Source organism: Vigna unguiculata, chromosome 2 (assembly GCF_037176805.1).
Source record: "Vigna unguiculata cultivar grain cowpea cultivar isolate G323 ecotype 2 chromosome 2, ASM3717680v1, whole genome shotgun sequence".
In the NCBI taxonomy this organism is placed as follows: domain Eukaryota; kingdom Viridiplantae; phylum Streptophyta; class Magnoliopsida; order Fabales; family Fabaceae; genus Vigna; species Vigna unguiculata.
The window spans coordinates 9037275-9053545 of record NC_140793.1 but is presented as its reverse complement, the minus strand read 5'-3'; the positions used below and the strand labels follow the sequence as shown (position 1 = coordinate 9053545).

The window sequence follows — 16271 nt, the reverse complement described above, 5'->3', positions numbered from 1 at the left end:
TAGATTGTTTTAATGAATACACACTAGTGTAAAATAGGCTTTTTATACCAGTTAAAAAAGGCTTTTTATACCGGTTCTAGCATAGGTATAGATGCAGGTGGTATAGAAAGTTTGATCTTTTCTACATCGGTTCCATGACAGGTATAAAAAATTATATTTTATACCATTTCTAAAACCGGTATAGAAAGTCCTCTTGGAAATGGAAAGTCATGTAAGAAAAAATGACTTATTATACCGATTATAGTTCCAACCGGTATAAAACATTACACATTTTACACCAAGTATGACCTCAACCGGTATAAAAAGTGATTTATTATTTTTTTATGAAAAATTCGTTTATGCTTCTTACCACATACCAAACCTGTATATAATTACCCAAAACATCCAGAAAACAAATCTCATTCAATCTAATATTTACTTGAAATAGAATCTAATGTTTATATGAAATATAATACTACTCCAAAACGAATATAAGTCATAAAACACCTAACATCATCTTATATACTGTATGTAATAACCCAAAACATCCAGAAAACAAATCTCATTCAATCTAATATTTACATGAAATAGAATTTAATGTTTATATAAAATATAATACTACTCCAAAACAAATTACTATATAAGTCATAAAACACCTAACATCATCTTATATAAACACTTAAAAGAAACGAAGCCCACTGCTCACGAACTTCCTTCAAGACTCCTTGATCCATTGGAGATGTGTCATTGAAAATCTACACAATGAATAGTTGAGTCAACAATCTTTTAGTGATAAATACTTAAGATGTGATTTATAAATTGTACATATTACCATATCCACATGAGTCAACAATGTTTGCGGATATGATTCTATGCATGTGCCTCATGGTATAATATCCACACTCATAGCTTCCCGGTTGACGTGAGCACTACAAGTTAAATTCATATAATATCATAAATTTGATAATTGTATTTCAACAGTTTGAAGATTAACTACTTACAGTTGGCGCAATGAACTGCAACTTCTTTCTAGAAGTGATTTGTTGTCCCTGCAACCTAGAATGAGCCTCAACCGCTCTGTAAAATTTAATGTATATTGAAATTTTGCCTAATATGGAACTTAGTAAAATTGAGTTATATAACACAAAAAATAAGTTAATAAAAAAAACTTACGCTTGTAAAGTACTTTTAATTTTCAGAGTGTTAGGCTTCTTGTGTAATGAACACAAAAGAACCACAACAAACTTCTGAGGAAGAATTACCAACAACTGCCAATGACCCCTACAGATTCAAATACCATTATATACAATTAAGTTCTACATAAATATAATTTAATGTATAAAAGACATTCTTACTGCTGCAAATAAGGCGCTAAGTACACTTCTTTTTTCCCAACATCAAATGCCTCTAATAGGTACTTTTGAACCTCTTCACTTTTATTCCCAACACCTTGAATGGCAATAGGATCAATAAATCCATATATGTGATCATTCTTCTTCTCAGTGCATCTACGATGTAAATACCTTAAACATTGAAAATAAATAATATAAGAATAACATATTGAATATATTCAAACTTCATAAAAGTAATAAAAGTTTACTTACAACAACCAAAGTTGTATTACTGATATACATAACATATCAGTGCCAGAGAGAACTTCAAAAATATCCTTTTGACATATAAAAAAAGGGGTGTTGAAGGTCCTATTTGTGGCTTGGGGAGACATTTCTAATTGTATAGGTTGCAAGGCGATAGTCGCTGCCATTGCACCAAGTCGTTCTAGAATTGTCTGTTGTGGTAATGATTCATTCACATCTTCCTTTTCTTGTACTCTAATCTGCTATACATATTTAAAGTATTAAATAACATTAGTATACACCGATGTAAATAAATGCATAATTAAAACAAGTAAGGACAATTACCTCCTTTGCAATTACTTTTGCTAATCTAACTGGCCAAAGGATAAAATTTCCAGGGGCCTGCCCCACTGTCTTAACCTCTTGAGTGGGCACTGGGACTGGAGCAGTAGCATCTCGAACATCTACAACCACTACTCTCATCATATCATCTGCAATGGTTGCATGGTGTATGGTTGACCCCAATGCATATATTTTACCTAAGGTAACCAAATAATATTTGTAAAATAAATAAGACAATATAGTTAGGCTAAAACAAATACATGCAAAACAATATAATTAGACAAATTACCTAAAGCCACCAAGGACTGCAGGAGATCATCAATGAACAACTCGTAATCTGTATCACCAATGAGAGAAGCCTCTTCAAGAGGAACATCACAACTCCCCTTTGTGCTTACACAAATAATAGAAGGTTGTTGATGAGGATTACAAGGCTGGGCTGAGGGAGAGGCTAACTCTGCTCTCATGTCTGATAACAATTGTGCCTTCATATCAAAGTACTCTTTCTTCATCTCCTTCTTAATCTCCTCCCTAATTTCCTCCCTCATTTGTTCTCTCATTTCTTCTTTGATGGACATGATAACTTCCTCATTGATATTTACTTTATTATGATTAGCTGATGGAGGACCAAAGAATTGACGGATGCCTACAAATTTTCCAACACCACGAACACGTCCAGGATGCTCTGGACGACCAATGGCAACTGCCAATATGTCCTCACGCCCCTGTGGAATGAATGATCCTTGTGTGCTTTGCTCGACCAGTTCATCCTACAACACAAAAACTTTAAGTTAAGATTAAAAAAAATATATTAATACACATCTAAAAATAAATTAGTTTGAGTTACTTACAATACGCCTAGCTACGCTTTCTGTTTCTGCAGATATGTAATCCCCTGTTGGTTTTTGACGAGCTCTTTTCCATTTATCATGGCGAGGAGGATGAGTAACAATAGTCCCACTGGAATTAGAGGCAGATGCCTCTTTCATCATCTTCTGCTCCAATTTATCATAACCCCCACGAGACAATCTATGGGGGTGGACATTCTTTCTTGCTATCTCTTGTGCAGCTTTCCTCTTAGCCTATGAGCACCAAAGTATAAAGAATGATTTATTTTAGCAATATGTTCAATTAAATAGTTAAACCTACATATAATATGAATTTACCTGAAAGACAGGATTTAATCGCCTTTCCTTAAAAGCCTGCCATGTGTCTTCATCAAGGAACGGATACTTCTCACAAGGGTTTTTATCACTTAAGGGACCACAGATATAACGACTTATAAGGTCCGTCTTAAAACCCTTCCATCGTTCCCCAGCAAATGAAATCCATTTCGTCCTCAACAGATTACTATTTGGGACATCATATGTGACCTGTATAATAAGAATGGATTACATATGTTAAATATCAGTTATATGTACGTAATAAATTATATAAGTTAAGATTTCATACTTGGACACTTAGCCAAATCTGATTCTTTACTGTCTCTGGAACATGGTCCCAATCATCTATAAGAATGGATGACTTGTTCCTACCAAGCAAGGCCACATAGCTGGTGAATTTTGTGCTATTATCTCCCAAAGCTTTACCAGTTTGCATATCAAATTGGATAGGCAATCTTTGATCCGCACTACGACTGACTGTTAACTCCCTCAACCTAGTTCCACGCCTACCATTTTTTTTGGTACATGTATGAATCTTGTCCCCACCTTATGAAGGTGGAAGGTCACCAAATGGTGTATCACCGGACATTTCCCTATTCAAATAAATAATTGTTAGTGAAAATTAATAAATAATTTCTATTTAACATTTACATGCATCAATTAGTCTCCAGCTAAGTCATCCACAAACTCAATACAGTGAATCATCAACAAAAGTAATGAAACTCGGGGTATTCCCTCAAACTGATAATAAATCAAGTCAATAACTTTTCTTTTCAATTTCACAAACTAAACTTAATCTCTGTGCCAGATTGTAGCTGCATTAGCAAAAAACTATTCAGTAATCGGGGAGAGTTGTGACTATGTAGGTCAAAAAGTAAGTGACAAATAAGCATGACAGATGATTCTTCAAAATGAATTATAAAGAAGTACTGCTAACATTTTTACGTATCAATTTAGACATTTATAAAAATGTTACTAGAACATTTTGTTAGGGGAAGATGTAGGAAGGCAAGTAAAAAAGTTTAAAACTAGAACATATAAGCATAAGTAAATGAACAGGTTTTGAACTGTTAGCAAAGGATAAAAATTTTGCTATTGAAGTGATTTGTACACAAGTCCAAGGCTAGAAACACATTGGTAATTGTCATCATGCACAGGTGTAGATCATGATGTCGTTGAAAATTTTATTTTGAGAAATAAATAGATGAAATTGAATGACAAAAGGATACATAATGAACAATAGACTTATAATATCAATTTCAAAATTTACATTGGATGTAACAGAGGAATCAAGACAAGAAAAATGATTAGAGTTGTGTACTTACTATCAACTGGGATCTAATGTGCTTAAGAGATGAGAAGTCTTTATTTGGATGGATTCTGGAAACTTCAATGAAAATAATTTAATAAACGAAGATAAAAGTACATTTCAATTATCAGCAAAAGAAAAACCATCTGCAAGAGAATCGAAAAGAGAATAAGAGAAACAAATAAGGATATGTTAGAGGGTGTGAGAGTGTTTATTTTTGTTTTAACTCGTACTCTCAATTTTGATAAGCATGCATACAATGATACAAATGCATGGCAAAACTTAATCATGAGAAGCTTAGTAAAAACAGTAATGGTGAGTTAGAGCATGATTGTGCTCTTCGGTCTTCTTCCGTACTCAACCTGGTGAAAATTTTAGTCTAGACATTGAAACATCTTAAGCCCTGTTTTGGGTGATTGTGAGTTTTCAGTTCAACTGCAATTTTCAAAACAAAATGCATTTAGCCAAAATGGAGCTGGAATAATTTTTCACTTAATTTTGAAACACATACACTATCATCATTATTGCTACTACTACTATCGCTATTTCTGCCAAAACAATCATCATCTCTACTACTAATATTGTCTTTGTTTCGAGACTTACAACTGAAAACAGTGCTGAAAAACTAAAATCCATTCTGAATGAGGCCATAGGACATTCGTTCAAATTTTAAAAGAACTTTGCCGGTGACTTTTTGCAGTCTTAGCACCTTATGATGATGTTTGCAATTAAAAACACTGCAACTGGCATGATTAGTATATTGAAATATTGATATTTTAGAGAGGCTGTAGAAATAAAGAAGTGCGTGGATAATTATTATTGTCGTTATTATTATAATTTTAAAAGTTTACTTCATGTTGTAACAACAAAAAGAACAATAATATTATAATACCTAAATTTTGATAATTTTCTGAATTGATATATTTTAAAAGTAAGTTTGGAATATAGAAAAAATGAAAAATTACTTAAAAAATATTAAAAAATAATAACTTAGATCATAAAATAAAGTTGTGAAAGTATAATTTTCTCATTAAAAATTGAAAACTTTTATCCTTTATCATTGTCTCATGTTGGCTAGCCCACCATGTTTCAACTTTTAAGCCATAGACACAAAAATTCATATTCAGATTCATCACTCTATCTCTCACACATAATGGTTTTGTGTTGTGGGCTCCCATTCCCATTCCCAACAAGTTAAGCCTCACGGACACCATCATCACCTTATCTCTCTTCCTTCTTTCTCTTCAGATTTAAATTTCCTATTACATTATTATGAATTAATGTTTTCATAGTTGCATGTAATCTGAAACTAATGGACTTAACTTTGTTTCTATATTCAACTTAGGTATATTAAATTAATATACATATTTTATGTTAAAAGGTAGTACACGTACTTAGATGTAACAGTTTCTATATATTACAAAAAATCTTTGATCATATTATAATTTTTTTACAAAATATTATCACCAGATTGTAATTTATTTTTTATGTATAAAAGACAAAACTGCTGGGAAACAAGAAAAGAGTTAACTGGTGAATAAAAAAAGATGATTGCATCATCATCAGCCATGAAAGAAAATATGAGAAACATGACATCCCATGTTTTGCCAAACTATCTGTGTTGGGAAATTTGTCTCCCAGAATATGTGTTCCTCAGAAATTATAAACCTCTGATTTCATCAACTAGCTAGAGCATATATATATATATATATATATATATATATATATATATATATATATATATATATATATATCTTAAGGCTAAACCACATAATCTTAGTTGAACTCATATTATCTACCTACCTACCTTCCTATTTATCTATCTGCTATCTATATATTCACATAAAAAATTGATATGCAACTTTAAGGTTTTAAAGAATATTCACGTAATCATATAAAAAAAGTAGAATATAAAAGTTACCTGAAAGCAATGGATATTAGGTTATCTTGTTTGTAATGGCTTCAGATCAAAACTTTGAACCTACCCACCTATGAAGAATATGAAAGAAATAAAGATGAAGTGAACCACATGAATCGTAGTTTTTAAAACAATGAACAAGAAGGGATAAAATGTACCAATTAACTTGAACTGAGAAAGATGAAGAGCGTGAAGAAAAGCCACACACAAGTTTATGAGCACATAAATAAATGGGTCAAGTTAGAATGTTCTCCCATAACCCTTCATTGTGGTCATCACGTACGGCATGAACATCATCTACTTCATTATCGACATTCAAGGTCGGCATATTTGATGAGAAGGATGGAGTTTTGCTAATATCAAGTATCAATTCATCATTGTAATCAGTATAATGTAGGGTTCTGCCTTGGAGAACCACTGACCATCTTTTGTTAGCGGGATCAGTGACATAAAACACTTGTTTTGCTTGAGATGCCATGATGAATGGCTCTTTAGTATAACCTTCCTTTTCTAGGTCAACCAAGGTAAAACCTAGATCATCAGTCTTCACGCCAGTATTACCATCAACCCACTTACATTTAAAAATAGGTACTCTGAAACTTGTGTAATCTATTACCTAAATATCTTCAATTACACCAAAGTAGCACATTGAGGCCATAATCGGATATTTATCCTTTGAACTTGAGAAATGCATTGATTCAGCTACAACCATTACTCCACTATTCTGTGTGGTGCTTTTTTCATCTTCGTCTTTTGTATGAAATGTATAATTGTTTATATCATACCCACTCTAGCATAAGACATCATAGTTTGGCTCACTTGCTAGCCAATTTAATGTATCAGAAGTTGTGTTGTCATTTTGAACCTGTTGTTTGAACCACTTCAAAAAAGTTTTGTTGTGCTCATTAATGACCCACTTTTGAGACATTCGTGGATTATTTCTCTTCACAATATCTTTATGAGCACTTAAATAAGGGATGACTTCTTTAGTGTTATTCAATATATATAAATGTGCTTGGAGAACTTCATCTCTACTCAGAGTTCTAACTTTTGCACTTCGAGTACCCTTACCAGCACCTCTTTCATGGTAACGAGACTTCGGTACCCCTATAGCTTCAACTTGTGATAAGTAGTCTGTACAGAACTCAATAGCTTCCTCTGCAATATATCTTTCAACAATTGATGCTTCTGGACGATATTGGTTCTTTACATACCCTTTCAATATCTTCATGTATCGTTCAATAGGGTACATCCATCGTAAGAATACTGGACCACAAATTCTAACTTCTCGGACTAAATGAATAATCAGATGGACCATAATATCAAAGAATGATGGAGGAAAGTACATCTCCAACTGACACAATATGAGTACAGCCTCATTTTCTAACTGATCCAACTTCTCAATATCGATAACCTTACTACATATTGCATTAAAAAAGAAGCACAATCTTGTTAAGGTATATCTAACATTCTTAGGCAATATGCCTCGAATAGCCACTGGTAGAAGTTGTTGCATCAATACATGACAATCATGAGATTTTAACCCAAGTAATTTTAGATCTTTCATGGATACAAGTCTTTTAAAATTGGAAGAGTAACCTAGTGGAACTTTCACACCTTGTAAAATCTCACAAAAACTTCTCTTCTCTTGTTTAGACAATGTGTGACATGCTGGAGGCAAGTATGTTCGCTTACCATGTGATTGTGGAGCTAATTGTTCTCTTATACCCATTTCAACTAAGTCCAAACGAGCATTTAGACCATCTTTCGTCTTGCCTTGAATATTGAGGAGTGTTCCGATAATACTATCACACACATTTTTCTCTACATGCATAACATCTATACAATGTCTGACATCAAGCACCCTCCAATATGGGAGATCAAAGAAAATTGACCTTTTCTTCCATATGTTGCTTGAAGTGCCTTTATTTTTCATCTTTCCAAACACATCCCCAATGTCTTTCACACGCTCATACACTTGTGACCCACTTAAAACCATTGGAGCTAATTCATTTTCTTGACACCCATTAAATGCTTTCTTCAATTTACGATATGGATGGTTTGTACTAAGAAATCTCCGATGTCCAAGGTATACTGTTTTCCTTCCATGTTGTAGTTGATGGTGACATGTGCCTTCTTCACATATAGGGCATGCTTTGTGACCCTTAATGCTATATCCACTTAAATTACCATATGCTGGAAAGTCGTTGATTGTACAAAATAACATGGCATGCAACTTGAATGAATCACTAGTGTACCCATCAAACATATCAACACCCTCCTCCCATAACATCTTCAAATCTTCAACTAATGGGGTTAAATAAATATCAATGTCGTTTCCTGGTTGTCTTGGACCCGAGATCATCAAGGATAACATAACATATTTGCGTTTCATGCACAACCAAGGAGGTAAATTATAAATCACTAATAGAACAGGCCATGAACTATGTTTACTGCTCAAGTTACCATATGGATTCATTCCATCTGTAGCAAGTCCAAATCTAATGTTCCTTGAATCATTGGAGAAATTTGGGAACATGGAATCAATTTTCTTCCATTGCAAACCATCTGCCGGATGTCTCAAATGGCCATCTGTTGTACGTCCATCTGCATGCCATCTCATGAGTTTTGCATCATTTGCATTGCTGAATAAACGTTTCAACCGTGGAACTACAGGAAGATACCACAAAACTTTTGCTGGAGGACCCTTACTATCAGATTCAAACTCACTATGTTTCTGTTTGTATCTTGACACCCCACATCGTGGACATTGATGTAACATGGCTAACTCCTTCCTGTACAAGACACAATCGTTTGGGCATGCATGAATTTTTTGATACTCCATACCCATCGGACACAATATCTTCTTCGCATCATAATTGCGTGTTGGCAACGTGTTACCTTTAGGAAGCATGTCACTCAACAACTCAAGTAATTCTGTGAAGCTTTTATCAGTCCACCCATTTCTTGCCTTCACATTGAACAATTTTAATACCGCTGACAATCGAGTATACTTAGTGCATTCTGCGTACAGAGGTTTTTCTGCGTCATTGCACAAATTGTCATACACATTCGCACGTTGAAAGGAATCATGTCCAATATCACGAATCATTTCCTCAATTCGATCATCCATCTCTAAATCAACTTCTTCTGCTTCAGACACATCTACACTTGGCATGTCTATTAATTCACCATGCCATATCCACTTTGTGTAGCTCTTTAAGAAACCATCACAAAGAACATGCTCCCGAATAATGTCAGTTGGTAGTTTTCTCTCATTCAAACAATTAACACACGGGCAGTAGAATTTTCCATTATTATCCAGAACATTCATATTTGCAAATTCAAGAAATTCTTCCACTCCGTTCTCATATTCATTTGTTGTGCGTAAAAAATTTATCCAACTCCGATCCATTGTTGTGTGTATAAATTAACACCACTGCTTTTGGTTAGAGCTCAGAAACAGCCAAACACGTAGTCCAATCTGTGAACTCAACACTACCACCATTTAATATAACATAACAACTCATTTGACTTTGGAACAGTTCACACAAAGGAATTCTAAGCAACAAAAATTCTATGAGCACAAGTTATATAACTCATTAATGAAGATAGAACAAAAGAATCTCTCAAACAGTTCAACTACAATTTTTATTGATAGTAGACATCATAATTATGGGTCAATAATCCAATTATAGGTAACTGATTTGACTCCTATGATATATCAATATCTAAATTATTTTCTGTTTTATTTAAAAGATATATGAATTATTATAAATTTCAAAAATTGTTATTATTATTGTTGCTATATATCTTTTATCATAATGGTTATAATAAAACCTATATAATAATATATTTATAAAAGGGGAGTATTACAAAAAATTTAGATTCGATCTGTATAGTATTTTTGTTTAATGTAACTCTCTTATTAATTCAATTAAAGATGATAAATTATGTCATTTCAGATCTTTTCAATTCACTATTAACCCATCACAAGTGAGATGGGGAAAATAGACTTATTACAATTATGTGAACTTAATTTTGACTCGCAACCAAATTTCAAAAAATAAAATTGTTATTTTTTACTTAATATATATATATATATATATATATATATATATATATATATATATATTATAAGACTTCAATTTATAATTAATATTTTTAATAAGATAAATTAAAAAGATTATTGTCTTTACATATTAAATTAATTCATAATTAATAATAGAAAATTAAATTAAAGGTGTTGATTAATACAAATTTTTTTAACTATTTTTTATATTAAGGTATAGTTGAAAATCATCCAACTCTCTCAAGTTGGCAAGTTATTGTTAGGTGAGTTTATTTGACACTTCTATATTTAAGCAACAGCTAAACACTTCAGTATTGTTGAAATTTACTTATTATTTATTTACTCTTTTTATTGATGATAAGTATTGTTTTACTTCATTATAGTTTCTCACACCCTCGGATGGTTTCCATAAATTTAAAAACAGATTGAATTTTTTATATTTTCTAATTTTTTCAATTACTTTGTACCATTACTAATAGTAAATTTCTAGAAACTTTTTATTTTATTTGCAGTAAGAAATTATAGTAGCGTGTTTTCCTATGTAGGTGATGATTATGAACATGTGTTGTTTATTAAGACCTAAAATAAGTGGGTGGTGTATAGTAATGTATAACTACTGCTAGACCACCCTTTTACTTTCTTCTTCTTTCAATTACTTATTTACCCCATTGAGTTAATTTAATTAATTTCCTCAACCGTAAAAAATTTCCTGTACCAGACTTAATTTGCTTTAGTTTCACTAAAATAAAGGCATAGAAGTAAAATGTCAGTGACAGTGATTATTGGCAAAATGTCACAAAATCAGAGGCAGAGAAACAAGATATTACGCTTGAGTTCAAAGTATATATACATATAGGAAGCTACCTCAAGTCTCAATCTCAAGTGTTAATCACAACAACTTGTCATGGCTCTATACAGGTTCTTTGGAAAGCACAGTGGGTATTATTGGGGGTGGTGTTTGTTTGATGAACTCAACTAACAGGAAAACGAGCAGTGTTTCTCTGAATCTGTGTTTGTGCTGCAATCTATCCCAACTTTGTTTTGAATTGTAGTTTTCATCATGTACCGAGAAAAAGGTAGGATGATGAATCTTTTGCTTCTAAAAAGACTTGGTCTCTATAGTCTCAATTCCCGTGAGAGTGAGCTATACTCATTGTATCCGATACAGAAAAGTAGTGGATACACATATACATATATACTAACTAGTTCGTTTTCAGCTTTTTTTTTCCTTTTGCCTCTCTTCCAACAAGTACCCTGTAGCTACCACTTCGAAACTGTTTCTATCACTCTCCCCAGACAATGCAATGAAACTGAAACAGTCACACCCCTCTCTCCTTCTCTCATATAAACTGCATCTACATTCACATTCACAACAACTTGCATGCATATATATAAATTTTAATAAAATGTTCTATTATTATTCATTGTTTAAACCAATAGAATTGAACTAGTCTTGGTATTCCTCCATTGATGTGAAGTTGAGCAAGAAGAGACTGTATTCAGAGTATCTTAGTATTATTCAACCTCAGGGCTGTTGCGGGAGACTGCATTTTGCTTTTGGGAATGCCTCAGGGCTCATCCACTATTCTCTGCTTTTAGGTGTTTAGTCCTTTATTTTTAATTTCTTAAGTTTTGCTACCCATGTTATTTTTAAGTTTTATATTCTTGGTATATTTCATCACAGAGAGACATAGCTCTATCAGGTTTCAAATAGACCTGGGTGAGGGTGACTGCGAATAAAATGTTATGAAGAGGAATGTACTATAGTTATAAAGTTGCAGAAAGGTCATGAATTATTGAAGGTGATAAGAGGATATGTTTATTTGCAGAAAGGTCTATCACTGCTGAAGATTCAAATGGATAAATGTGACAGTACTAATAATGTAAGCAGAGTGACTCATAGGGGACAAGATTTTGTATATGCTTCCTACTTTTTATGTTGCTGATGTTAGTGAATATGAGCCAGTTTTTATCTAATTTCAAATATTCAGCTACCTTGTTGCACAAAAGGAAGAAAAAAAAGAAAAGAGATTCAGGGACAAGAGATATACAGAGTAGTTATATGAAAATTTTACCAGTTTACACCTACCACTAGGATAGTGGCATCACAACTCCTGCAGATATCCCCCAACCAATGTCTGAACAGGTGAAATTGGACGCTTAGCCCCTACAGAAGCTGACCCCAAGGCTTTCAAGTTATTCAATGCTTCTTCCTTGATTGATTTCACTCCTTAAGACTTGAATTTCTAAAACCACAAAAGTTAGCAATTAATAAAAAATAAAAAAACTCGGAGAATTTGGACTTTTAAAAAAATAATACATACATTCTTATATACTGTCATCTAACCATCAAGCATTGAAGAAAACAATATTGCTTCAGGAACCATCAGGAGAATTTGGACTTTTAAAAAAATAATACATACATTCTTATATACTGTCATCTAACCATCAAGCATTGAAGAAAACAATATTGCTTCAGGAACCATGATAAAACTATGGCGTGATTGAAGAAATTAAATATTGAATAAACTGATTAAGGGAATTCTATTATCTTAGCATAGATTCTATAGAAACAACAACTTGTGTGGACAATCATCAACATCATTATGTTTCTTCTTTACTAAGTATATAGTTGATATTAATTCAGGCTAGCAACATGAATAGTTAGGGTTCCATCAGTTAGCAGTAATTAACTAAAGCTAGTGATATTACTTCAAGCTAGCAACATGATGAACAATTAGGGTTCCATCAGTTAATAGTAATTACCGGTTAGCAACATGATGCTAGCAAACGAAGAGCACATAAACAACACGCGAGGGTGACGAGGTGACTTCACATGGTGACGGCGACTTCGTAGGCGACTCCGCACGGTGATGGCAACTTCGCAGTCCACTTCGCAAGCGACTTCGCAAGCTACTTCGTAGGCGACCGGTGACGGTGATTGTTGGAAAGTGGAAGCGACAAATGTTGGAAACGAAGAATTGTGTTAAGGTATGCTGGAAACAAAGAATAAGGAAAGGGAAGCAACGAACTATGTTTGAAACAAATGTTAAGGAAAGGAAATGAACGAAAGAAATGGAAAATGAAAAACATACTATGCCGGTCAAAAGGTCAACAAGTATAATATCTTTTTTAAAAATTAAAAAAATAATATATATATATATATATATATATAATTTATACCAATTTTAGCTATAACCGATATAAAAAGTATTTTTCAATATTGCTAAAAATGTCATCGCGTTAATTTTTATACCAGTTGAAAGTATAATTGGCATAAAAGATCTCACATTATTTACAAAATTGTCATTCGTCTCTTGTTTTATACCTGATGGATTTGAACAGGTGTAATAATGTAGGTATAAAAAGCTTATTTTGCACTAGTGACATAATAGAATCAAGCATATGTTATTACGATGCAGGGCAATTGGGTCAGAGCGAAATTATCACCATGATTAAAGAAAAAAATATGTCGAAGATGTGTTTAAGTATTTTTACTTTCTTGAATATTTTTAACTCTTTCATACAAGGTTTTTTTTTTATGTGAAAACAAATAAGAGATATTAGAGACACAAATAACGTCTTACCTCAGTCCTTGACCTCTCAAGCTGGTTCCTTTTCGGTTTGAACATGTCATCTGCTAGCGTACATGGCTTGGACTCTTAAGAGATTATTTGCAGAGAGGACTCTCACGATCAAGTCAACAAAAGGCTCTCCAAAAAGTCAAATATTGGATTAGGGAATTAATGAAAGCATACCTCTTAATTGCTGGGGTCCACCTGCATTTATAGAGTTTATTAATTATATTTGCCACCCTTATGGGCTGGGCTGATATTAGGGCCCTGAATGGGCCTAGGATTGGCCCAGGCCCTGTATTGGCGTTTGTTGGTATTTAGGACCTTGTCTGCAATATTGTAAGTTTGGTGTTATTGACCTATTACGCATTATCCTTTGAAGTAGGCGGCCTGGGCCGCTATGTGTTTCTACTTGACTGGTGGCCTAGGCCGCTATGTGGTCCTGCTGACTGGTTATATACTTAGTAATTTTATTTGTGGAGTTTTGTGTAGGCGGTCTTGGTCGTATGGTTGCCTTGGTCCGCCTAGATATAGTACAGTTTTTAATTTATCAGATACTAAAATCAATTAAAAGAAATGCTTTTATAGGGCTAATTATGTGTGAAAAGTTTTATGGATTTATTAATCATTTAAATTTTCATGTAACTGATTAAATTGTTCATAAGATATTTTAGAACAGCACAATCGATTATCGATTTTGTTAACCAATTAAAGTAAAGAATAATTCAAGTATTTCTAGAGTTCTAAGAAAAATAATCAATCCATCTTTCATAATCAATAAAATATGTTTTCAACTTTAGATTATTCAATCAATTAGAACGTAGCATAAGACATTGTAATTATTATTTTTTAAATTAAGTTACAATAATCATTTAATATTTTAAAATAATAGATTAAAACGTGTGGATATCAATTTTAAATAAGAAAATGATATTTTAACTCCCAATTTTTGACTCTTTCTCTTATTTCCTGACATGGCAGCTGATTTGTATTTAATTTTTTAATTTGTGTTTTGTTTTATAAAAACACTTTGGCAACATGTGAAAAGCTAAGGGAGAAAGGGTTCTTCTATCCTGCAGACCACACCCAAACAAGCAATTAGGGTTCTCTCTTCTGTAGAACAGGAACAAAGGTGGAGAAGACGAAATTTGATTATGCCCATTTCCCACTATCACTTAGTTGAAGTGCTTCCATTTTCGATATTAAGGTATGTTAGGTAAGAGTTGTATTCGTTAGTGATTTTGAAGTACGAGATTGCTTTCAAAATTTAGCAAGTTTCTCAATGGCGATGATTGCGATCGACGGTGGTGCTGGCGGCAGTGGCAACAACCAAACCTACAAATTGTACCGTCACTAGAAAACCCTAACCGTCCTTGAAAACGTTGTGTCGTGTGTGAAGTTTTCGAACAACAGGACACTATTATCCTCAAAAAAACCCTAATCATCTGGTCATCTGCCACGCTCTCCCTCCTCCACCGCCTCGTTGGCCACTCTGAGGGCATCTCCGAATTGGCCTGGTCCTCAGACTCTCACTATATTTGTTCTGCCTCTGAAGACTACACTATTTGCATCTGGGACGCCACCAGGGGCGATTTCATGAAGATCCTTTGCGACCACTCTGTCGCGGTCTTCTGTTTGAATTTCAATCCCTAATCAAGCTACATTGTGTCCGGGTCATTGGACGAGAGCATTAGGGTTTGGGATATGAAGACCGACAAATGTGTCCAAGTCATCAATGACCACTCCATGCCCATCACCTTCGTGCACTACATATCTTAGTTTTAAAATAATTTTATTTATTACAACTTATGAAATTGTCGTTGATTTACGGACAATTGTAGTTACTGTTATTGACTCTCTCTTTATTCTTGGGATATAGTTTTTGGTTTATGAAACTAGATTGAGGTGGATATAGGAAATTGTTTTTTATAATTGTTTGTCACTAATTAGATTCATTGCAGAATATTTTTGTGGTCAGCAATCCAGTAAAACTGGTTTAGGGGATCAGTCCCTTACAATAGATCATATTGTTGTGCAAAATGTAATAAATAGGTCACCATTTAATATGTCAGTGGTGAGCAGTTAATGAATCCAGTTCATATGATATTTGTGAAGTGCGAATTGTGGACCACTTAAGTCAGAGCAATTTTTATTATGTTCAATATACCTTTCATACATGTTACTAAGGTCATTTAATACACTAAAAATGATTTACATTTAAACTTCCTTAAAAGAGAGCAATAGTTATATTGTTATTCAAAAAGTATGGGCAGGTCACCAGTTAATATGTCAGTTGTCACCAATAATTCAATCCAAAGTTTACATATATGTGAACT

The 16271-nt window shown here is 33.3% G+C and overlaps 1 protein-coding gene across 13 annotated transcripts; it reads right to left on the bottom strand.

The window, feature by feature from the left end:
• Positions 1 to 471: 471 nt before the first annotated feature.
• On the bottom strand, positions 472 to 13431 carry LOC114173286 (uncharacterized). 13 transcript variants are annotated; one of them, XM_085669817.1, is made up of 16 exons: positions 13127 to 13403; positions 12436 to 12606; positions 6292 to 6359; positions 4733 to 4805; positions 4387 to 4441; positions 3351 to 3654; positions 3065 to 3271; positions 2750 to 2980; positions 2188 to 2668; positions 1902 to 2095; positions 1584 to 1819; positions 1335 to 1502; positions 1153 to 1260; positions 981 to 1056; positions 812 to 908; positions 472 to 734 (listed from the first exon to the last, which is right to left on the bottom strand). In XM_085669817.1, the coding sequence occupies exons 6-16, from the start codon at positions 3495 to 3497 to the stop codon at positions 724 to 726; spliced, it is 1956 nt and encodes a 651-aa protein (XP_085525943.1). In that variant the 5' UTR covers positions 3498 to 3654; positions 4387 to 4441; positions 4733 to 4805; positions 6292 to 6359; positions 12436 to 12606; positions 13127 to 13403; the 3' UTR covers positions 472 to 723. The 13 variants fall into 13 exon arrangements, 12 of the variants coding, with proteins under 12 accessions (XP_085525943.1, XP_085525947.1, XP_085525942.1 ...); XM_085669821.1 differs by having other exon boundaries at positions 12450 to 12606; XM_085669816.1 differs by lacking the exon at positions 4733 to 4805 and having other exon boundaries at positions 4387 to 4516.
• Positions 13432 to 16271: the final 2840 nt, after the last annotated feature.

Bases quoted from the DNA above. Each gene is read 5' to 3' on its own strand.
- LOC114173286 (XM_085669817.1), bottom strand. From the start codon at position 3,497: ATGCAAACTGGTAAAGCTTTGGGAGATAATAGCACAAAATTCACCAGC. The intron at 2,096-2,187 runs GTAATTTGTCTA...TGGTTACCTTAG, and splicing joins GCAGTCCTTGGTGGCTTTAG to GTAAAATATATGCATTGGGG. The intron at 1,057-1,152 runs GTAAGTTTTTTT...TAAATTTTACAG, and splicing joins ATTAAAAGTACTTTACAAGC to AGCGGTTGAGGCTCATTCTA.